The sequence below is a fragment of the Malaclemys terrapin genome, chromosome 16 (genome assembly GCF_027887155.1).
Source record: "Malaclemys terrapin pileata isolate rMalTer1 chromosome 16, rMalTer1.hap1, whole genome shotgun sequence".
Lineage (NCBI taxonomy): Eukaryota > Metazoa > Chordata > Testudines > Emydidae > Malaclemys > Malaclemys terrapin.
This window is the reverse complement of record NC_071520.1, coordinates 28625021-28648413: the sequence shown is the minus strand read 5'-3', so window position 1 is coordinate 28648413 and position 23393 is coordinate 28625021. Positions and strand designations below refer to the sequence as shown.

Sequence of the window (23393 nt, the reverse complement as noted above, 5' to 3'; positions counted from 1 at the left end):
CAAATGTGAAAAATCAGGACAGGGGGTGGGGGGTAATAGGAGCCTATATAAGAAAAAGACTCAAAAATCGGACCTGTCCCTATAAAATCGGGACATCTGGTCACCCTATACTGAATGATCATGAACTTGGTGCATCCAGTGTTTAAGTACATCGAATATCAGTGCAATGCAATGATGCCTTTGTTAGGCTTTCAGCATTTTTATATGCCTGCAACTACTGTTTCATGTGCAGGGACATTCATTTCTGTACACACACGAGTCACACTCTGGAGGTATTCGTGCACAGCAGGTAAAAATCTCACACATTTCATCAAGCCACCTTTGATCCAAATCCACCAGGATGCTAGCTAGTTACACACATGCTGAAACCAAACGGAGGTTGGCCATGAATAGAGAAAGGAAAAAAAACACAAAGGAAAACAAGATAGCGGATACATTCCCTGCAGAACTTGTGAAGGCTGAACATCAGCAACATGAAGAGTTAAGGTGAAAAGTCAAGCCCAGCTTATGAAGAGAGCAGTTTCCTCCAAAACACAGCAATATGCTATGCCAGACAGCACAAAAACAGCCTGTCTATAGAGGACATTGGTACAGCCTGGCTGAAATCTGCTAGCCATTTCCAACAGGCAACGCCAATACCTACAAATCTCTACTGAAAACAAAGGCAGAGATCACAAATGTTAAAGAGAGGAATTCAATATGCTCTTCGAAGGTGAGGGGTTGGAGTCACAAGGAGCTCGGAGATCAGGAGACTAAAACAAAATACAGAGCTTTTGCAACTGGAAAATTTCCTACAACACACGCACAAAAAAGAAAGAGCGAGAGAGACAGAGACAGACAGACTCCAACAAGAAACTGCAGAACAGGAATTAATTTGCAAACTGGACACCATCAAATTAGGCCTGAATAAGGACTGGGAGTGGATGGGTCACTACAAAAACTAATTTTCCCCTGCTGATACTCAAACCTTCTGGTCAACTGTTTGAAATGGGCCACCTTGATTGCATTGGCCTCATTAGCACTACAAAAGTGATTTCCACCCCTTCTTGTTAACTGTTGAGAATAGGCCACTTCCACCTTAATTGAATTGGCTCGTTAGCACTGACCCCCCACTTGGTAAGGCAACGCCCATCTTTTCATGGGCTGTGTATTTATATCTCCCTAGTGTATGTTCCACTCCATGCAGGGCCGGCTCCAGGCACCAGCGAAGGAAGCAGGTGCCCGGGGCGGCCAATAGAAAGGGGCGGCACGTCCGGGTCTGCGGTGGTAAGTCAATCGCTTCAGTCTTCGGCGGCAGGCCAATCGCTCCGCTTCACTCTTCAGCAGCACTTCGGCGGCAGCTCAGTTGGGTTTTTCTTGGGTTTTTTTTCCTTTTTTTTCCTTCACCGCTTGGGGCGGCAAAAAAGCTGGAGCCGGCCCTGACTCCATGCATCTGATGAAGTGGGTTTTAGCCCACGAAAGCTTATGCCCAAATACATTTGTTAGGCTCTAAGGTGCCACAAGGACTCCTCGTTGTTTTTGCTGAAACAGACTGACACGGCTACCACCCTGAAACCACACACCCAGAGGTGTCTTTGCTTGGAGATTTAGCTCTATTCCTCCGTGATTTCAAGAAGTGAATTTTCCCAAGTGGAATATCCACCATCACTCTCTAGCTGGGTATTTTACCATACGTTTGAAGGTATGCTTGTGAAGTTTGCCTCTGATCCATTTGCTTCTGATCTCCCCACCTCCACCTGCCCATGCATTCCACAGAAAATTGGGGAGGAGGGGGAGAAACAAGCAACACTGGATAACGTTTGGCTTTGAATCGAGCACGTTGCTGCTCTCAGACCTGCTGCTGCTCTCTCGCTGACTCTGAACTAGCTTGCGAACGAACAAACATTTCAGGGCTTCTTATACAACCAGGCCTTTTATCCTCAAATTACATGTCCACAACAGGAAACAAAAAAAAAAACTAACCACCCTCACGAGGACTTCTGCACCACCAGCATCTCTGTGCTTTTCAGAAAAGCCAGTCTGACAGATGGTTTCCCCTGCATTACTTCAGCAGGTCTTCAACTGTTTTTGAATCTTCCATAGGAGAAACTTTGGATTTCGCATGCTTAACGTCACCAAATTCAGCACCTCAGGATCCCTTCTCCTCCCACACCCCAAACTTCTTTCCAGCCATATTTAGGGCAGAGTTCTAATTATATTTTTACAGTTTACTTTGAATTCACTTTTACAGTCAAGTTAGCAGGGACTAGATCTCAGCTGAGTCCGAAGCAGCCAGGCGACAGTATCCGTGGGGTCGGTTTTCAAACGCTCGTTTGCTTTCAACATCCATGTGTTGTTTTTCCATTTCTGGGAGATGGAACAGCTCTGCCTTTTTATGAATCGACTGCCCCTGAGGGCAACTTACTTGTAGTAAACAACTAGAGGGGTTTTAACATTCTCTGAAACAGTTAATAATGCTGGTGCTGGCTTGCCCGACTCCCACCCCTAGATGGAAAAACCAAGCAGCTGACTAAGCCTGGATAGAATACAATCACCTGCTGTCCTTAAAACAAACACAGGATGTTAGACACGTAGGATTATAGGATTTCCCTCTGGGAAACTGTCACTGACAGAGCAGGTTGATATATAACAATTATTATTTTGCTCTTCTCTGGTATCTTCTCCGATGCATGGGACAAACACGGATGCTGAAAGGAAATGGGGGATCTTCTCACACTGCTCTGCTAGGTAGGTAGGTCTAGAAGGGCTACAGTATCCAGCTCTCTGTGCATCCTCAAATGTAAGATGGTCTTGAAGTTCGGGGCAAGGATGGGGCATTAGAAGTGAAGTTTTATTTCCATTTCTCCCCCAGGTGCTCTCCTCTTTCAAATTCTACACCACGTCCTCTGGGAATTTCCCAACAGGTGTGCCCATTAGCCTTCCTGCTCCAAAACCACCGCTCTCTAGCATAAGAGAAGAACTGCCCCAGTATAGGGCTTATGACACAAACACGTCTCCTTCCAACCAGCAGAGAGCAGTGGTATACAGAGGCACAGTAGCTACTTAACTTGTGAGGTACTGGCTGCAACTCTGCAGTTAGAGTGAGTTTGCAATATACTTCTGCAAAGGGTTACATGCATAAAAAAGGCCGGTTGTAACATATGTAGCATGGCTGGAAGTGTCAAAGCCAGACATAGTCAAACCAGAATAAGGCACACGTTTAAGAGTGAGGGTGATTAACCACAGGAACTAACTACCAAGGAAAGTAGCAGATTCTCCATCTCTTGGTCTTCACATGGAGACTGGAGGCCTTTCTGGCAGAGATGTTTCAGCCAAATGCAAGTTACTGGACTTGACACAGGAGTAACTGGAGGAAAGTCAGTGTTATTTAGGTCCGGCTAGATCAGTGGTTCTCAAAACTTGTGTACTGGTGACCCCTTTCACATAGCAAGCCTCTGAGTGCAACCCCCTCCCCCCCTTGTAAATTTAAAACACTTTTTTTATATATATATTTAACACCATTATAAATGCTGGTGGCAAAGAGGGGTTTGGGGTGGAGGCTGACAGCTCGCGACACCCCATGTAATAACCTCGCGACGCCCTGAGGGGTCCCGCCCCCCAGTTTGAGAACCCCTGGGCTAGATGATCTAATGCCCCCTTGTGGCCCTAAAAAGACCCCTATGATCTAATGCCCCCTTGTGGCCCTAAAAAGACCCCTACACGTTTTTCAGTAGAACGCAACATTGTGTACATTTCCTACAATAGTCCATAGAGCAACAATATCAAGTGGCTTATTAAACTGCTAGCCTCATTTAAATAAATAAATAAATGATGCCACAATGGGGCGTTTATCACCATTAACAAAGGAGCGTGGATTGGGATCACAGCAGCACATGGATACAGTGAGGCGAGAACTTGGGGTCAGATACGGTGTCCATCTAGGCGCTGAATAAGGCGGAGAACACAAGAGGCTGCAGTTGGAGCTAAGGCAGAGCTTAGCCGGTGTGGGGAAGAGACTTTCCCCTGTTGAACAGGTTTCTCCAAGCCAACAGTGCCAGCTGAAAGAGATCCCCTGTAGGCAGTTTCAGTCTCTCCCCTAGTAGAAACACTGCAGTACAGTAGCTGCTGGCTAGAAAATTAGTCAAGCGAATGCTTTCTGTCTCTCTCCTGACTCTCTGACTGGGCCAGGGAGCAAATGCAAGTATGAACGAATCTCTGGGGCATAATATGGCATACACACCTACCCCGTCTCCAGCAATCGCAGGACTTGAGCTTGTGCCAACCTCCCAAGCAGCAATTCAAATGGGCCATGTGCTAACAGGCCAGGGAGGACGCTGGAGCAGAAACTTCCATGAGAGGTTGGTGTTTTTTAGATACAGAAAGGCAAGATGAACTGCGCAGTACCTTTCACTGGCCTCTTTCAGTGGGACGGCTCAAGAGACAGACCCTTTCGTGATCTGGAGAGGAGATGGGCGCCACCAGAATAAAAAAAACCCCTATCAAAATGTCATGAAAGGACACCCCTACGACTGAGTCGGTCACAGGATACATAGACGTCTCTGTGAGCACATACAGCCCAAAAGGCTGTGGGATCTGGGGCAAGGGGCAGGATGCAATGACCCCATGGCACTGGGGTCCACCCCCTGCATGCTGCACAGCGTTCCACCACAGGCAAGAGCGTTATTATTAGGAAGGCGGGGGGGCAATGGCAGGAAACCTTCAGCTGCGGCAGGTTTGCTCAGGTGGGGTCTGGAACCCAGGGAGGGGAGGGTGGATGGTAAGATGCTGTACTCCTTCAGAATTCCCCTGCACCAAGTCCATTTACTTGCGCTTGACCGAGGAGAGAGGATTTAGGCCCATTGATAAAAGTCAGCGTGCCAAATTCTGCTCTCTCATTCATGCTGGGCTAAACCCAGAGTCACTCCAGTGGTGGTAATAGAGCCACTGGACTGGACTGGGTAACATAGGAGTATCTGGCCCGGCAAGGAAGGCCTGGTGGCTGTCTCCATGGATGTGAAGGATGTTAGATTGTTACACAGACACGGTTGTATCCCATGCTTACTCAGGGTGGCTCTCTCCCCAAGTGGCTGGGGTGGCTCTCTCCCCAAGTGGCTGGACAGCTTAGAGGTTTGAGCCCACTGCTGGCTTTGAGCTAACAGGAATGGGTCTTTTAGCTCATGCAATAGAGGCTCATGCTTTCAGATCCAGAGGTCCATGGTCTTCTCCCCACTGCCAGCCACCCATGCTGGGCATCATCTGACATTGGTACCCCCCGAAAAAGGCTAGGCCGCCAATTAAATGGGTTTTAAAAATAGGGAGGAGAGGAAGAGCCCACCAACTAACTAAAGGAGCGCAAGAGGCCAAGAGATACTGACGGGGACACTAAGAGAACCAAGCTTGAAGACTGAACAGCACAAACCAAATGGCAAATACCGAGCATGTGACAGGCCTGTGGCAGGCAGTGAAGCTTTGTAGCGTGACAATCTACCTTCCAGTGCATCAGCTCAAAGCAGGACACCATTTATATGGTTCACCCTAGAACAGACGGGTCACCCTGGAGCCGTCCCTCATAGCAGCCATATGTCCGGTCTCCCAGGAACCAGGACGCACAGTTGAAATCTCTCTACATACTGCCCGTGTGCGCGCTTATCGGGACAGGTCAGCAGGGCGCCAGGAAACGAGCACCCAGGCTCAACTCGGATCAGTCCAAATACATTCTGTCCCCCATGCAGAGAAATCCTGTGTTAATTACAGGCTCTTCTCCTCCAGCAGCCCCTTGAGCTGAAACTCTGACCTATCGGGACTAAGAGAAGTTGTAGAAATGGGCCCATGTTATAATATTCAGCTTCAAGTCCAGGTTTCAAATCCCCCCCAGTTCCAGGGTGTCTAGCTCTGAGGATTTGACTTGCCCTATTTGAGGGGCTGGGGAGGGATAACCAAATTGTAGATGTGGCTCTGAGTTTGAATCTCATGAGTTCAGGGATGCTCCAATTCAGGGGTTTCATCTTTGACCACCTAATTTTGACTTTTGGTGTAAGTCAGTCTCCCTGCCAGCAAAGGATTAATTACTAGATCCTTCAGCAAAAGTCAGTTATATTGTCTTTCGTTGCACAGTATTTCACACACACAGCATTGGGTGTTCTCAGCTAACTTAACAAAAAACTCTCCTTGAAAAACCCTTCTGCTCCCATCCTGATATGCAAGAGAACACAAGCTGAAACTTCCAGGATATGTTGGGACCCCGTTTTCTTCATTTCTTTACTAAAAGAACTCCTGTTCCAGTGTCTACATATCATTTTCAGCAATTAAAGAGACATCCATACACAATCAAATCAGTACAATCCTCAAATACATACAACCACAATCAACAAAAACTAAATTACAAAACAAAATCTCCCCACCCAAAGTTTCCAAAGGAACTGCCTACCTCCCTTCAGCCTTCCCCAAATGCCCTCACAGCATGTCTACACTTACCAGATCATCGCTGTGGTAATCGATGCACCAGAGGTCGATTTAGCGGGTCTAGTGAAGACCCACTAAATCGACTACTGATCACTCTCCCGTCGACTCCAGTATTCCACCGGAACGAGAATCGTAAGGTAAGTCGACAGGAGAGTTTCTCCCATCGACCCAGTGTGGTGTAGATACCACAGTAAGTCAACATAAGCTACTTCAACTCCAGCTATGTTATTCATGTAGCTGGAGTTGCATAACTTAGGCCGACTTACCCCAGTAGTGTAGACCAGGCTTCTGTGTCTCGTCTATTTAGATTGTAATCTCTTTGGGGCAGGGACTGTCTCTTAGTGAGTGCTTGTACAGCCTCTAGTACAATGAGGCCTAGCTGAGGCCTTTATGTGCTTCCATAATACAAGTCAATACGAATAATGAAAATGGATTTTCCAGGATGCCCCCTAGGTCAATAGATTTAGGCTATTTTGTTCCAGGACTAGGAAACTAATTCCAAAATGTAGGGGCCCTCTTGAGGAATCAATCTTCTTGTAATGGAAGATTTGATTTCAGCTTACCCAGATGCATTGGATGGGCAAAGCCATCTTAGCATCACACAAATCTCTGGGCTCAAAGAGGTTTTGGAAGGAGGTAGGTGGCAGCAAGCAGATGCAGCTCTGTGGTATGATTAACAAACGGGCTCCCCTATGATCTTCATGCCACAAGGCTGAATCTAATACATACAAAGTGAAGCCCATGCACTGACGCATGTTACCATCTCATGGGTTCCATGGAGTGATTAGCCAGGTCATTTCCTTACCCAATACGCTCCTGCTCCATTTCTTCCATTTTCTCTGCTCGAGCTATTACTCGGTTGATGATCTCCTTCTCTTCATCTGTCAGCTCTTCATTTTTCCGTTGCCTTTCTGGCTGGTTTCCACGTACCGACCATCCAGCAGGGAGTCTGCAAAGCACACAAAGGCAGTGAGACTGGGAGCGGGAGGACAGGTACATTATAAAAGCACAGGGCCCACTAGAAATATGTTTCCCAGAATAGAAAGTGTGCAGACAATCGGCACACAGAGAGTGAGCTTTATAATTGTCTCATGTTTACCAGTTCTCTCCCCATTTATAGGTTTTAACCACTTGTTGAATCTCCATGCATGGGAAAAAACTCCTTGTCAAAATTCACTGAGTGCCACCTTACAGTCTACCAGGCATTAGTCACCGCATTAGCCATCAGCATCTATAACTTCCATCCTGGAAATTGTATCAGCAGCTGTGAAATTGGCTGTTGACATTTGAAATGAGAGATGGGAAGCTGTTTCCCCACTTAAACTCCTCTCCCTCCCTCTCCAATCCTCCACTTTTCCACACACTGGTAATGCTTTGACCACCACAGAGTGAAGGCTCTATAGAGGAAAGATGGGTCTCTTTTGCAGACAGCACCGATCGTCCAAGCAACAAGAAAAGCAGTGAGAACACCACCCAGGTAGAAGAGCTGAGATTCTTTTACCCAGCTCTGAGCATTTTCTTAGCCAAATTCTTTCCCCAATACATCCTTTGCTGCTTACACTGCTCACAGGAAGGACACCTAAAATACGACAAGTCCTACGAAACAGTCTCATTATCCCAGTTGGAAACGGATTGTGTTTTTTCAGAGATCTCCATGAAATTATCTACATCTTACAACTCCCATTTCTGCTTAGAACAGGCAACACCAAACAGATACTTACTAAGAAGGAGGAGGAGAGATAGCTCAGTGGTTTGAGCATTGGCCTAGTTCAATCCTTGAGGGGGCCATTTAGGGATCTGGGGCAAAAATCTGTTTGGGGATTGGTCCTGCTTTGAGCAGGGGCTTGGACTAGATGACCTCCTGTTCCAACCCTGATATTCTATAAGCTCAGGCTCCTCTACTAGGTTCTCTCACACTGTTTTCTGCAAGGAGAACCTAACTGAAAGCAAGAAGAACCCTAACATGATGGGTTAAAGCAGCTGGATGCATTAGTTTAACTAAAACGAGACTACCTTGTTCATGAGCTGTAGACCTTCCTTGGTTCTTTACCAGAATTCAGGCTTCGTGAAGAACTAGCCATTAACCCATTCCCATTTTGTATGCATCTATACAAGAACTGCACATTTTGATTTGCTGACCCAAGTCCAGACATCGCTAACAAAACGATAGGCATTATTTGAAACGACTAATTGCCCAGGATCTTATTAGAAGGTGAGAGGCGTATCTGCCTAATTTCATTCTGCTTTAGCTATTCAATCTATACCATTGCATGCAGACACAAAATGACTGTCCTCTTCCTTTCTCCCCCCCTCAACCTTTTTTAATTTGAAATATATATAAACATCCCTGGGATAATCTTCCTTTTGTTTCTCCAAACCCAGTTCCCCTGGCACAATGGACACAACTGACAAATAGTGAGAGGCAATTTTGAAGATTCCCTCCCATATGCCCCTGTGTCTTTGTATCGTGACGTGGAAGGAAATCTCTGGAAAACAAATTTGGTTTGACAAACCAAACCTGCTGTTCTGAAATGAAAATCCATTTCATAGCGGTTCGTTTTCTGATGTTACTTTCAGTTCACCTTGGTCCCACTGGGAAGATTGTACAGGGAGAGGAAAGCGGGGGGATATGTTCAGTGACCAGCTCGATCAAAAATAAATAAAATCTCCAGTCACAAGACTGGTATGCAATGCTTCCTTGACACTTCCAGCATCATAATTCCATATTAAGTGGTAAGCTCTGCATAAAGCCACTCTTTTCCTCCTGAAATCCAGTCAGCCACCCAGGGCCGCCGAGAGCGGGTTCAGGTCCCGGTGAAAAAAAATTTTCGGGTCCCTCAGCAAGGGCAGAGCGGCTAAACAGGGCCGATGAAGCCAGGGAAGCCAGGCCACAGGCCCCCTTCCAGACCGCCGGGCTCCGGTAATTTGTACCAGCTTCCCCCCCACTCTCGTCGACCCTGCAGCCACCTAGCACAGTACACGACCTTTTTAGTCAAGTATCAGTCCCCACAGAGATGAATCTCCCAGAAGCCACTGCCCGTCCTCTAGACTAATGGGCTATCAAAATCTTCTGTGGGTTGCAGATAGTTGACAACCAGCATATCTAAAAGGCTGCGAGCCCAATCCTGCAATGTAATGAGTTCCCCCAGCAGTCTTGTCTACACTAGGGACATTTTTAGAACATTTCCCTCGTGTAGACATGGCTCAGGAGTTGAAAGTGCTCAGCAGCCCCCACGAGGGGGTCAGGCCCAGATTTAAGGCATTGCAATGGTAAGTGCAGCAATGCCAATTCATAAAATCTCCTAAGTGCCTAAATCCCTTTGACTGTCAATGCCTAAGTGCCTAAATCCCTTTAGGAAATGAGATTTTAAGACTCGTACATCAGTTAGGCATTGCGATGCTGAGCGCAGCAACGTCTCAACACCTTTAAAAATCTGGGCCTTTGAGCTACACATCCTAATTGCAAGAGAAGCTAAAGTGTGGGAGTCACACAACTATAATATCCAAGTACAACGTCAGAAAAATGCCTCCCCGTAGAGCTACACAGTTCAAGGGAGGAAGAAGGCAGCTATATTTCATGTGTCTGTAGGGCCGGTCGGACCATTTTCGATTAAATGAAATTGTGTCAAAATATGCAATTTCCTCGGCGCTGGAAGTGTTTCAGCGACGTCCTCATCAGCAGAAAGGTTTTTTGGGTGAGAGAAGAGGTGGTGAGAGATCCCGATTCATGTCCCTGCTCTGTCTGAATCAGAGTGATCTAGATGAAAAAACTCTGCTCTAAATTAGTTGGAGCACAGACATGAACGAGGCGCTCACACACAAATGGTTTTGTTTTCACTGCAATGCAGAACAAAAACAGAGTTGGAAACCTCAAAAGCTGCTGCGAAATAGAGTTGTCGTCCTCTAGTCAGCTGTAACCCCATGCTTGGTAGCACGTCCCAGCTAACCTGTGCGCTGCCTTGAATATTTACCCCATCATACATCACTACACAGCCCTAGGTAACACATTTACCTTGGGGGGAAAACTACCTTAAAAAGAACACTAGAGCTCTGTCTGAAATTCACCTCAGGAACAAAATCTAGGCTTAGGGTCAACCCCTCAGAGATAAGAACTGTCATTTATTTTACTTTTATTCATTCCAGAGGAGTTTGACAGTCATCTGCTCTTACGATGACAGAAACACTTACAAAATGGTAAATGTAAAAGTACTATTATAACTAAACCCACTTCCTCTAAACGTTCTCTTCCCCAGCTCCGAATGCTCAACAACTTCCAGCCGGAAGACGTGGCTGCAGAATTCCTCCTCTGATTTGCAGGATGATTTGCTAAATATATTATGAATTTACCTCAGTCCCCATTCCTCTCCATTCCAGAAACTTCAGGCATAAAATGGGGTTGTTCGTTTATTTAAAACAGCACCACGCTGCCAAAAGAAATCCTGAGCAATTCAGCCCATTCCCACAGCGTAGGAATGTAATGAGATGGAGGGACTCAGGATTCTAAAGGTTTAAAAATCCTGTAGAATGGAATGGGGGGAAAGAAGGGCAACATTTCAGTCACTTTCAAGGGGACTTCGGCACATTTGAAAATTGCACACCAAACCAATAGGATCCTGTAGAAATTGCTCTCACAACCTATAGAAATGAATAGAGACTTAGATCCCTGGTCTAGAGTTGTCCAAGTGGGATTGAAAATTCTATCGAAAGGTTCCCGTTCTCTGTTACACTCTGTGGCACTTTGCTCTGAAGGTCCTGCCCTCAGAGCTGAGCCATCTGTCCTAGTCATGGAGGGAACTTCTGGAAAAAAAAAACACGTCCCGCTGTTGAGTTACAGGCTGGGTCCAAACGCACCAAGTCAAGGAGCACCGCACACAGGCACAGGAATCTGCCCGCACAGAACAACTGGAAGGATCGGGGTCTTAGGGTCAGATTTTCAAAGGTCTCTAAGCACCAGAAGATGCAGCTAGGCACCTAGTGGGATGTTCAAAAGCACCTAAGCAGCTAGAAACCTAACTCCCATTGAAATCCCTTGGGAAGAGTCACCCTAGGCACCTACCTGCATACCTTTGAAAAGCTGGCCCTTTAGTGACAGATGCCCTGATTCTGCAAACACTTACCACATACTTACCTTTCAGCAAGTTGAATAGTCCCATTGAAATCAATGGGACTGAAGGCACCAATTATAGACTGAAAGCACCAATTATAATGTGATGTTCCACGTTAAATCAGACCAAGTTTCCCTGCTGTTTCTGACAGCTGTGAAACAAAAAGTGAACAACCTAAAACAAAAATCCTCTCTCTCACACACACACACACACAGGCTTTTAAAATAGAGAAAAAACTCCTTGGCTGATGCACATGGGATTCTTGCAACATTTCTGGAGTATGTGGAATTCAACTCGCTGCCCTGCTTATGTGTAAAGTGAATCCTGTTTCGGTACATGCTTTGTACCGAGCATGTACGGGAGGGCAGCATTGTGGTGGATTGTTGCACACTTCCTCTTCCGTATCACCCACAGCGATCTAATGTGTGTGAGCTATGGATGGAAGACTCTGATACCGTGAAGGGGAAAGAGACAGAAAGAGACCCAAGAACATTAAAAATATAGTGGGGGGGGGGGAGTGGTAGACTTTTTAATTTTAGGTTCCATAGGAAATAACTTCAGTTACAAAGATTCCCATAGCAACTTCAAAGCTCCCAGCTAAAGTAAATACCCCCCAGAGTTACAGCAAGCCTTTGTCAACCATCTTTCCAGGCTGCTGATATATGTATTTATTCCAAACTCACTCCAGTCCCAGGCTGACTAGATCTGACTAGCCCCAGCTCAGCCCATGCTCCCTGGCCAAACTGACTCTTCCAAAGCCAGGGCAAGCGTTATAGCTCCAGAATCCCGCCTCCAACAAACTCCAGCCAATCAGCAACCACTCTCAGTGATGGCCATTCCAACACACAAAGCTACTACACAATCTGCGCGCTAACGTGGCTCTGTTATGTTAGAGACAGGGCTTCCTGTCCCAGCTCTTCCCGACGTGAGCTTGTGCAACCCCTCAGTTATGTTACCTGTGAAATGGGTGAATGCTAATTAGCCCCCAAAGTCACAGTAGGAGACCCCAACTAATAATGAGGGTTGTAAAGGGCACAGAAATATTAACGAGCAATCAGCGGAAGAGCTGGGACAAGAACTCTGAGCTTGCAGTTTAGAGCACCTTCCCCTAGATTACAGGAGATTGATGTGGGGATGGACTGTCCTCCCCACTCCCAATTTTGCTTCCCGAACATCATGCAAAGACCTACAGTAGGGGCCAGAGTTGGGTTAATCATGATAGACCAGTCAGATTAGGCAATACCGATTCCCACCGTGGAAACACACAGTAAATGCGTGAGGGTTTGGCACACCAGTCCCAAAGTCTGTGAAAGACATGGATGGACAGAAGCTGTGCCACACTAACCAGAGGCCCCCAGTTATTTAATTTGGGCTTTGTAATAAGTTCTTCGTGCTGAATTTATTTCAGGCTGCGCTGACATCATGCAAATAGATCTTTGCCTTCCAAACGCAGCCTAAAGGTGTTTTCAGAAGGTCCCATTTTTAGATTAGCAGGCCCTTCTATTGCAGTTTGCAGATCACAAAAAATAAATTTAACAGGGGTGTGGTGACAAGTAATTTATTCCCAGTAAAGATTAACACTTGCAAAGAGGAAAAAAAATAGGAGGCCTGTTTCATACAGAGAAAAGCAATTTCCTTTCCAAAACTATTTCCATAATTTCAAGTTAAGCAAATGATCCAGTTATATTTTATACACTTTTGCTTATTTGTCAGCTAGACTGTGCAACACCACAAGGGCCTCCTTCTCTTGTCAGATATGATCCCTGCACACACAACATTTCATTGTGTTTAGATTTTTCTTAATTGTTATCCTTAACATTTCAAAACATCCCATTTGAAACAAAAAACTGCTTCCAAGTGATTGTAGTTTGTAAACTTATTAACCACCATGTTAGTTCTGTACGTTAATGTTCTGCACAGAAAGAGCTAACTAACCACTAAAATTGCTAATGATGGGAGTAAGTGGACTTTTAAGAGAGCGGTTAAGATCAGAAGTTTGTTCTCTAGTTCCCAGTTCACGTGCTGGTATCGTATCAGGAGAGATTACAATTATATTCCCTTTCTGCATAGCAATTTCCTAGGCAAGCTGCTTCATTGTGTTTGCAAAATAAACAAGAACAGATTCATCTCTGTGTTGGGGGTGGGCGGGAGGGAAGGTCTACAAGGAAAACATCTGTCAACATTTTATTAAACATTCCATTGCCTACGTTGAATTTCAAACCCTATTATAAAGCCATGTATTGTAAGCACATGGACGCATCATACTTCAGGAATCTCTGCCAACTAGTCAGTTAAAGGGATGGTCCTATTCGACCACTTAATGGAGAGTGAATAATCCATAAGATGTTCCGAATGATCCTACAAAACTTTAACACCCCATTAGGGAGCCCACCATTTTTCTTGCTTGAACTGCTAATGCCCTTCTAGGGAGAGATATACGCTACATGTTATCCTCCAGTTGGGAGAACAGACTTGAAGGCTGATGGGCACAGTGCAAATATTACTGATCCCCAAGCCCAAGTGCAATCAACAGGAGGTGCCCAGTTCAGGTAGCAAGATAACCAAGGCTGAATTCAGTCTCAGGGCCTGCTCAGCACACGTTTGGTACAGAACACACCTGGATTGACTGGCAATGGAAAACAGGACGCTGATGGATTCTTGCACTGAAGGGCATGGTGCGGCTGCTGGCAAACCACTCAGTCAAACTAGCTGCTCTTTACTTATTTCGGTTTATTACTCCTGAGGGCATTCTGTGCCAACACATTAAAAATTCTGCTCCAAAAAATTAAAAATGCTGCGCACAATATTTTAAAATTCTGCAAGTTTTATTTGTCAATAAGTAAATGCAGAGGCTCCAGCATGACAGTGCACAAAGGGGGGAAATCACCCTGCAGCCTCCCCACCCCCGATCCCGGGGACACGGACTCAGTGGTGAGGCTGCATTTGACACAGCACAAGGCCTGGACCTGTCCCAGAAACACCCTGGGGCCCTGCCCCTCTGCACCAGGCGCACGGCAGGCAGACAGGCTCAACCAGGGAGGATCCAAGTGTGGAGGGGCTCAGATCTGGATGCACAGCGGCTCATTGGATGGGGGGCGGGGTTCCAGGTGCAGGAGCAATGGGACTTTGCAGGAGCTTCCAGGTGAAAGTGGTTGGGGCTCAGCGGAAGGGTCGGGGTGCTGGGGGTGTGGGACTTGGTGGGGTGGGGGGTCTGGGTGCAGCTAATTGGGGGTCAGTGGCATAGAGGTCTGGATGTGAGGGCTCAGGGTGGTACAGGGATGTGGGGCTCATCAGGGTGGGGGTTTGAGTGCAGGAACCTCAATGGGGGTGGTCTGGGTGCAGGGTGGGCATCTGGAAGCAGGGGATCTGGGTGCGGGGGGCTCCAGATGCAGGGGTTGAGGTTCCATGGGGTGGGGTTCGGGTATGGAGGGCTAGGGGTTCTGGGTGTACAGGGTAAGGCTTGGGGGGGGTGAGTATGGGAGGTCTGGATGCCTGGTGGTTGGGCAGATGGGGGAGCAGCTCCCCATAGAGTGACCCCTTCCCTCCACAGCTGAGGAGCAATGGGGGCAGGAAGCAGGGGAGCATGCTGAGCTTCCTGCAGCTGAGGGAGGTTTCTGGGGGTGGGTCTGACACAGCCCTAGCCACTCCTTGCAAGGGAAGGGGAAGGAGCCACTGGCTGGGGTGTCCCCAGCCCTGCAGTGATTTACCTCTCTGACGGCTGCTCCAGATGCCCGAAATGATGTACCTGCACAGCTAGGGAGTGGTGTGTGACTGCTCTTGCAGCTTCCCTGTCAGAAAGTCATTTTTCTGCGGGGAAGCAAAGAAAGCTGCAGGGGATATTAATTCTGCGCACGCGCAGTGGCGCATAATTCCTCCAGGAGTAGTTTATATGGGACATGGAGAACAGAGAGCACCTAGCCAGGGCTCCAGCTGCTTTTGCCATCACTGCAGCCCAAGCAAAACTGAAACCTATTAAACCTCCCAAAAGCACCCAACAAACAGCTACCATCAATGCACCCTTCCTTCCCCACAGCCCTGGGAAAAGAGGTGCACTTTGCAGCCCACTGTGGAAGGCAACAGCCGTGGGCTATTTCAAATCAAGGGGCAAGAGGCGAATCCCACATTCAGAGGCTCTTAAAGACAATACTTTGGCAGCTGCTTCCTCCCCGTTAGACCGCTGGGACTCTGCTCACGCACTTCCACTGACCATGGCTACAGCTAGGGTTGGCCGTGCCCCAGAACTTCTGTTCCATGGGAAGTTCTGACATTTTTGATTCTTTCCAAGCTGAATCGGAAAGAAAAGCTGAAAATGTTGATATTTCCAATGGAACAAAAATTCCAAAAAAAACCTCCAGTTTGGGATTTGACCTTTGATAAGGTCAAAAGTTTCATGCCGATAACGTCAGAGCATTATACAATTACTAGTTTAGAATGTAAAAATCCAAACAAAATGAAACATGACTGAAATGAGAATGGTGCAACAGTTCATTTAGACTTTTTCCGGTTGAAATTAACACGTTCCTGCCAAACATTTTGATTTTGACTAACCAGCATTTTCTAATGGAAAACTATTCCATAAAAACAAAATAATTTGGCTGGCTCTCCCTATGGTGGTAGAGCACAGAAAAAGGCCGTCTTCTCAGGCAGACAGGCCCCCAAGCCGCTCAGGGTACATCTAGCCCAGAATAAAGGACCCACTGCATGGCCATGGCTGGCCCAGGTCAGCTGACTCAAGTTTGCAGGGCTCAGGCTGGGGGGCTAAAGATTTCCGTGGAGACATTCGGGCTCAGGCTGCAGCCCAGGTTCTGGGACCCTCCCCCTTTGCGAGGTCCCAGCACACAGGGTCCATCCCAAGGCTGAACATTTACACACAACTTTTACAGCCCCTCACCCTGAGCCCCTCAAGTCCGAGTCAGCTGGCCCAGGCCAGCCATGGGTGTTTAACTGCAGTGTAGACATACCCATAGGGCTCTATAGGTCAAAAAAATCACTGCCTCGGACTCCACCCTGCAGCCAGCCGGTCTGCATAGAGCCCAGAGCCCTGTGGCTAATAGCCAGGTATTGGAAGCTATTTATTTTTCCACTGTGATGGGAGTTGATAAGTTTCCTCTAGAGATGGACCCAAGCTTTGATGTTTGGATCAGGATCTGAACAGCCCCAAAATCCAAGGGTATCTGGATCAGGGGGATGGTTCGGTACATTACAAAGAAGGGCCAGATCATGTCAACATTTGGAGGGATTCAGAGCCAGGATTTGGGCTCCACCCTCTCTTTGGTAACCAAGAGCAGAACCTTCTAGATTTCCTGCTCCTTCCAGACCCGGTCAGCAGGGTCTCACTAGTGCAAATCTCCACGAAATGGTTAGTGTCTCTTATCACACAGCCACAGCATGCAACCAAGCCCCTTGTCTCAGCCTTAAGACTTCAAATAACTCTGCCTGTCCCATTCAATTACGGAAGGCAAGAGCAGCAGGATTGCTCAGCTGAGCTGCCTGCAGTCTAGGGGGATGACAACCCAGAGCAGATTGCGAGGTAGCTGCGGCAGCAATACAAATTGCTCACACCCTCCGTGCCAAGGGAGGCAGAATGAGCAGCTGCCGACATTCTGTATGGTGCAGAAGAGGAGAGTGGGGAGGGGAGACAGACTTCTATGAATTTATAATGCAAGAAAAACACAGTAACACACTCTTCCGAGTCCAGCCCAGAAGCAAAGCCATGATAGACATTTTGCAGTTCATCAGCAACTATTTCCATAAATCTTGCTGAGTTGCCACGTCCTTTCCGTTTGTGAGGCCAACACAATCAGCATACTGGCGTTGCGTTAGCGGCCAAGTTCTGCTGAGCATTTCTTTTCCAATCAATACAGAAAGTCTTTATTTTATGCTCTCTTCAATGATGCACTAAATATTCCACTGAACTTCTTCATTAATAAAACAGAACTCCCAACAAAGGCCCCGTGATGGAGTCTAACCCGAGTTTCTAAGACTCGGGGGGATTTTCAATCCTGTGGTCCCCAGAACACATTTTCCCGCTTCTGCACTATTCAGCAGAATAGCTAAGGCCCCTATGAGAAACACAGCAGATTATGCACTCGCGAGGGAGGGAGGGAGGGAGGGACATCAATTACACAAACTCTGCATATGTGCTGCTGAAGTACCTGGCAAATCAAGGCAAGCTAACCTCCTTACATCAGGACCGACAGGATAAAGCTATGGAATTTACAAGTGCCATTGGGAGAGGAAAATAAATACGAATTGACTGCCCTTGAGAACACCAAGAGCTTGCCAGGAAAAAGAAAATAGTACAGTAACTCTTCCTTCTTGCCTACAGCTAGGATTGCCAGGCATCCGGTTTTTGACCGGAACACCTGGTCGAAAAGGGACTCTGGCTGCTCCAGTCAGCACTGCTGACCGAGCCGTTAAAAGTCCAGTCAGCGGCGCAGTGGGCTAAGGCAGGCTCCATGCCTGCCCTGGCTCCGTGCGGAACCCGGAAGTGGCGGTATGTCCCTTCGGGCGGCCCTACAGCGGAGGGGTCAGGAGGCTCCACATGTTGCTCCCACCCTGATCTCCTGCTCCGCAGCTCCCATTGGCCGGAAGCCGTGGCCAATGGGAGCTGACGGTTCGGCGTCTGCGGACAAGGGCAGCACGTACCATGCACCGAGCAGAGCCACCTGGCCCCTCCACATAGGAGCCGCCCGGAGGGACATACCGCCGCTTCCGGGAGCCACCTGAGGTTTGCACCATCCAGAGCCCGCACCCCCTCCCCGTCCGGAGCTCCCTCCTGCACCCCAAACCCCTCATCTCTGGCCCCACCCCAGAGCCCGCACCCCCTCCTGCACCCCAACCCCCTGCCCCAGCCCAGAGCCCCCTCCCACACTTCAAACCCCTCAGCTGCACCACTCAGCCTGGGGCCCCATCCTGCACCCCAAACCCCTCAGTCCTAGCACCTCCTGCACTCCAACCCCCTGCCCCGAGCCCCTTTCCGCACCCCAAATCCCTCATCCATAGCCCCACCCTAGAGCCCACATCCCCAGCTGGAACCTTTACCCTCCACCCCGCACCCCAACCCCAACCCCCAGCACCAGCCCAGTGAAAATGAGTGCGGCTGGGGGGAGTGAGCGACGGGGGGTGTGGAGTGAGCGGGAGCGGGGCCCTGGAGAAGGGGCAGGGCACAAAATTTTGCACACTCAAATATTGACACCCTCCCCACCCCAACCTTGGGAAGAGCTTGAGTCAAGCTACAAAATTACAGGGATTCAGATCCTGGGTTTGGGCTCAAGCCCGTGCCTTGCTGTGGGGTACCAAGCACTCATTTTTACACAAAAAAAGTAATTCCTGCACCCAAATGTGGGAGCTGGATGGCCAGCTTCCTGACCCACACATGCAAAAAACAAACACAAAAAAACCTGAGTTTCTGAGAATCCAGAATCCTAGCCATGAACAATGTAGTAGCTGCCTATGAGAATTTGCCATGTCACGGTTAGGAAATTTCAAGTAGTCAAAGGCTGCACGTAGGCTAAATCTGCAAGTCAAAGGCTCCTCCAGCAAGCCAACAGTAGGGTTACCATATTTAACAAATAAAAAAAGAGGACCCTCCACGGGCCCTGACCCCGCCCATTCCCCACCCCAGCCCCGCCCCCAACTCCGCCCTAACTCCACCCCCTCCTCCCTCCCACTCCCAGCCACGTGAAAAGGGCTGCCCGAGCGCTACCAGCTTCACGGTTTGCCGGGCATCCCCCAGACCCTGCGCCCCCGGCCGGCGCTTCCCCAGCACAGCTGGAGCCCGGGAGGGGAAGCGCCCAGCCGGGGGCGCAGGGTCTGGAGACTGCCTGGCAAACCGTGAAGCTGGTAGCACTCGGGCTTCGGGCAGCCCCTATGCCTCCGGATCCTGCGCCCCCGGCCGGGCACTTCCCCTCCCGGGCTCCAGCGGTGGCCGGAGGCTCTGCTCCTCCCCTGACTCTTCGGATCTGTTTAAGAGCCGAGCTGCCCGAGCGCTATCGGCTTCGGGCAGCCCCCATGCCTCCGGACTCCAGCCGCCAGAGCCCGGGAGGGGAAGTGCCCGGCCGGCGGCTGGGGTCCGGAGGCAAGGGGGCTGCCCGAAGCCGGTAGCACTCGGGCAGCTCGGCTCTTAAACAGAGCCGAAGAGTCAGGGGAGGAGCAGAGCCGCCGCGGGAGGGGAAGTGCCCGGCCGGCATTTTCCCGGACATGTTCGGCTTTTTGGCAATTCCCCCCAGACGGGGGTTTGATTGCCGAAAAGCCGGACATGTCCGGGAAAAACCGGACGTATGGTAACCCTAGCCAACAGAAAACAATGGCTTCATTGGAAACGCTACAATCTACAACACTGGAAATCGCCCATTAAGAAGTCCCTCCATAGGCAAGCCCCTGTCTTAACCAAGTAGTTTAGGGTATCTCCAGGTAACTTCCCCTACAATTGTACGGGACTGTGGCATAGGCAGTCTGGCCTAGCAGTCACAGCTGGACTGAGGTCTGGCCACCAGGAACAGGAATCACTAGGCTGGACTGGAGGCATCACAAGGCCAGGTCCATAAACAAGAGCCAGGAGATGAGGTGAAGTCAGGCATTCAATCTGTGTGGTTCCCCAGGCCAATCACTGGGGTTAAGTAGGGGCACTTGGCCAATCAGAGGGTCACAGGGTACTGTCACTCTGGGTCTCATAGGCGGTACTTCCTGTGGCACCTACTCTTCACAGTGCTCCCTGGCTGAGTCTCTGTATGATCTCCTGGTGGTGCTGTGGGCACATCAACTTCCCCTAGACTATGCCGACATGGGTTCTAGTCCCTGGGTCCTTACAACAATTTTGTTTGGCTGGCTATTGACCCATCTCTGCTAGACAAGTGGGGCCTAAATACTGCCATGACTTACAGGCTGTACAATCTCGACCCTCGCAGCTCCTTTGGGCTGGCTTCTCTACTAACGCCTGCAGTTCCAGAATGCAGGAGACACAAAGCTGGGCCAAGTGTATTTCATCCCAGCCTTCAGAAGAAAGACTCTCTTGGGGGTTTACAAGGGAACACTAGCAAGAGGGCTGGTTTCCCTTAGATTAAGGACATCTAAGGGGCATTGCCTGTCAGACTTCAGTGGTTGCTCCTGGGCGCATGTAGAGGGAGGTGAGCCCTGTAATTCTATGGCCGTTCAGGAAGAGCTTTGGCGATGGAGATGTAGGTCTAGTTCCTCCTGCCATGCATTTGAGAGAGGACGGAGCCAGGTGAGGAAAGGGAACAGAGAGGAGTCCTCATTCTCCTCTCACACCAGAGTTGCTCCGTTCACCTTCACAGTGTTGCTCCTGGTTTACCACCAGTGTAAGTGAAAGGAGACGCAAGGAGACGCAAGGTTTTTGAAACCAGTATTTGGAACAAGGTTCTCACAACTTGTAGGCTGCAAAGCACTAAACAAAAACAAGCATTCATTTACAATCTTAAATGAGACTGTCCCTAGATTCTCTACGAGTAAAACCTTCCAGCGCATGCCAGCACCCAGCAATCCCAAAGCGGCTGTTCGTGTATTGTGTGCTTTAATTCAATAACTGCTTAGGGACTGTATCCGTGTGACAGTCACGAGCAACGTTTAATTTAACTACAGGGCAGGCAATATTTCATTTCTAGAGTCAAGGGCTGATTTTGTTTTTAGCTCCATCCTACTGGGTCTTCAGCCACTCCCCACGAAGTGTGATACAAGGTGGGTAAATTAGCAGTTGCATCTGAATGGTTTAATGACTATGAAAATGTGTAACATAAACGGCAAGTGTTTGAAGCCTCCAAGTAGTTTTTGAGGGATAAATATGATGTTTCTCTTTCCAGATGAACAGTGCTGGATTTCAAATGTCTGATTTCTTTGTAACGTTCTCGACATGGATATGAAACTCTCAAACAAGTATTTGTCAACATGCCACTAAGGAGATTAGGCAGCAGTGATTTACAATTTGTGTTTCAGATACACACCTACTGAATCGAACCGATTCATATAAATAATGACTGCAACATGACAGCTTCAAGCAGGAATCGTTTCTATTATTTCATGCTCCCGACATAGCAGCAGCTGGAGCTCCAAACAAAGACAGCATGCCAGGGAGCAAAATATTGTGTGTCTATATAGCACAAATTGTTCTTACTACTGCTTGCAAGATCTGAATTGGACACTATGTTCCCTATTCTCATGTATGGGCTGTAGGATCTGTGCATTACACGGGTATAACAAGTAAATGTCCACGGCTCATTTTATTCTATTTCTTTGTCAAAACTGCCTTGGCTAGGTCCTGCGTTAAAGTAAAGCAAGATCAGAATGGCAGATTGAGGAGAAGGGGTCTTGTTTTTAGAAGGTCTCAGGCGTACTGACCCCAGATATCAATGTGGCATGTTATTACAAAGGGTAGCTTACCCCATAGATTGTGGCTTGTAATTAGTTAGGGACGGATTCAAAGCCCATTGTATTCAACGAGAATCTTTCCACTGACTTTGATGGGCTTTACTTCAGATCTTACCGGAGAAAAGCCATAGGAACAGGGAGACAATACAGTGGCAAAAATGTCTTGGCAGCTGCTCCTACTGCATGTAGTTCCCCTGCAAATGCAACAGTGACTCAGCTGATATTTCTCCAATCAACACCAGAGGATTAAGTACGGGGTTCAGGGTCAAATTGTTGTGCCCCAGGCTTGACTGCGTGAGTCACATCAGTCATTCATTGACAACGCTGTCTCCGAGGCAGCCTGCCCCCGCACCGCCCGAAGGGTGAGCACCGCTGCATTGGCACAAGCTTCTTCAGTCCGGCCCCTGGCATTAACTTCAGCTCCACAGTCTGCAGGGCAAATTGTTTTAAATAAATAATAACCCACTCACAGGGCGTTTCATTTCTGTCTCTCCCCGTCCTACGGGCATCACAGAGGCTCATTTGTGCAAGTGGAACCCTAGCTAATTCAATGCATTTGGGTTAGTTGTGTTTGCCCTTTTGCAGTGATTCGAGTGTTTTAAGAGAGAATGGTTCTGATCCAGATCTCCTACCCGTGTAGAGCAGGGTGATCTACACTGGCTTTAGTGGAGCTGCTCCTGATTTACACATAGGTGAAAGGAGAGGTGGGCCTTTCAGTTTTACAACTCCGCTAGGTGAGAAATGCTGGCCAGAGATTCCCCTCAGAAGAGTGCTTTCTCAGGAAACACTAGAAGATTGTGTCAAGGGGAATAAATCTGGATCCCCTCCAGTTCAGAAGGTTCAGCACATCTCACCGCAAATGCCAAGAAGCCAAGATCATTTTTCATACAGACAAAGATAGAAAAAAAACAAAAAAGACTAAAAATTTGCTTAAGCAATTCTCTTCACTCATCCTCCAGCCAGCCATGCAAGTTTGCCATTGGGGCTGCAAAAACAGTCTCCTCTGTAGCTCCCACCATCTGGAACAGCTTCCCTGTATCTCTCTCATCAACTCTGCAGGCTAGGTCTTCAGCTGATATAAATCAACGGCAGTCAGGGAGCCACATGGATACACACCAGCCAGGGATCTGGCCTGTCATCTCTCTTCAAATCTCAGATGAAGACCTCACTTTTTCTCCCTGGCCTCTGCATGTTCATTTTTCTCTACCGGTGCTATTATTTAATGCCGTTATTAGCTCTTAGATCTGTAAAGTGCCTTGGAAGGCAGGATGTACATATTACAGCTTGTACGTATGCCCAGTAGAGTTGCATTACGCTACTGAGTGAGGGGACAAAGCAGAGACATTTGGGGATGCTGTGGAGTTTTTTGAAAAATTCCCTGAAGTTGCTTAAAATATAGGACTTTTTCCAAAGCTGTTATTTGTAATGACATCTCGCCTTGCCTTTAGAGCCCACAAAAATGCC

At 48.2% G+C, this 23393-nt stretch overlaps 1 protein-coding gene across 5 annotated transcripts in view; it reads right to left on the bottom strand.

Annotated features, from left to right (window-relative positions):
* Positions 1-23393, bottom strand: part of RPH3A (rabphilin 3A) — a 118697-nt gene that overhangs the window by 57328 nt on the left and 37976 nt on the right. For all 5 annotated transcript variants that reach the window (XM_054006821.1, XM_054006819.1, XM_054006820.1 and 2 more), the window contains one exon: positions 7247-7390. In XM_054006821.1, coding sequence (XP_053862796.1) covers positions 7247-7390 — 144 coding nt within the window. The remainder of the gene's footprint in view (positions 1-7246; positions 7391-23393) is intronic.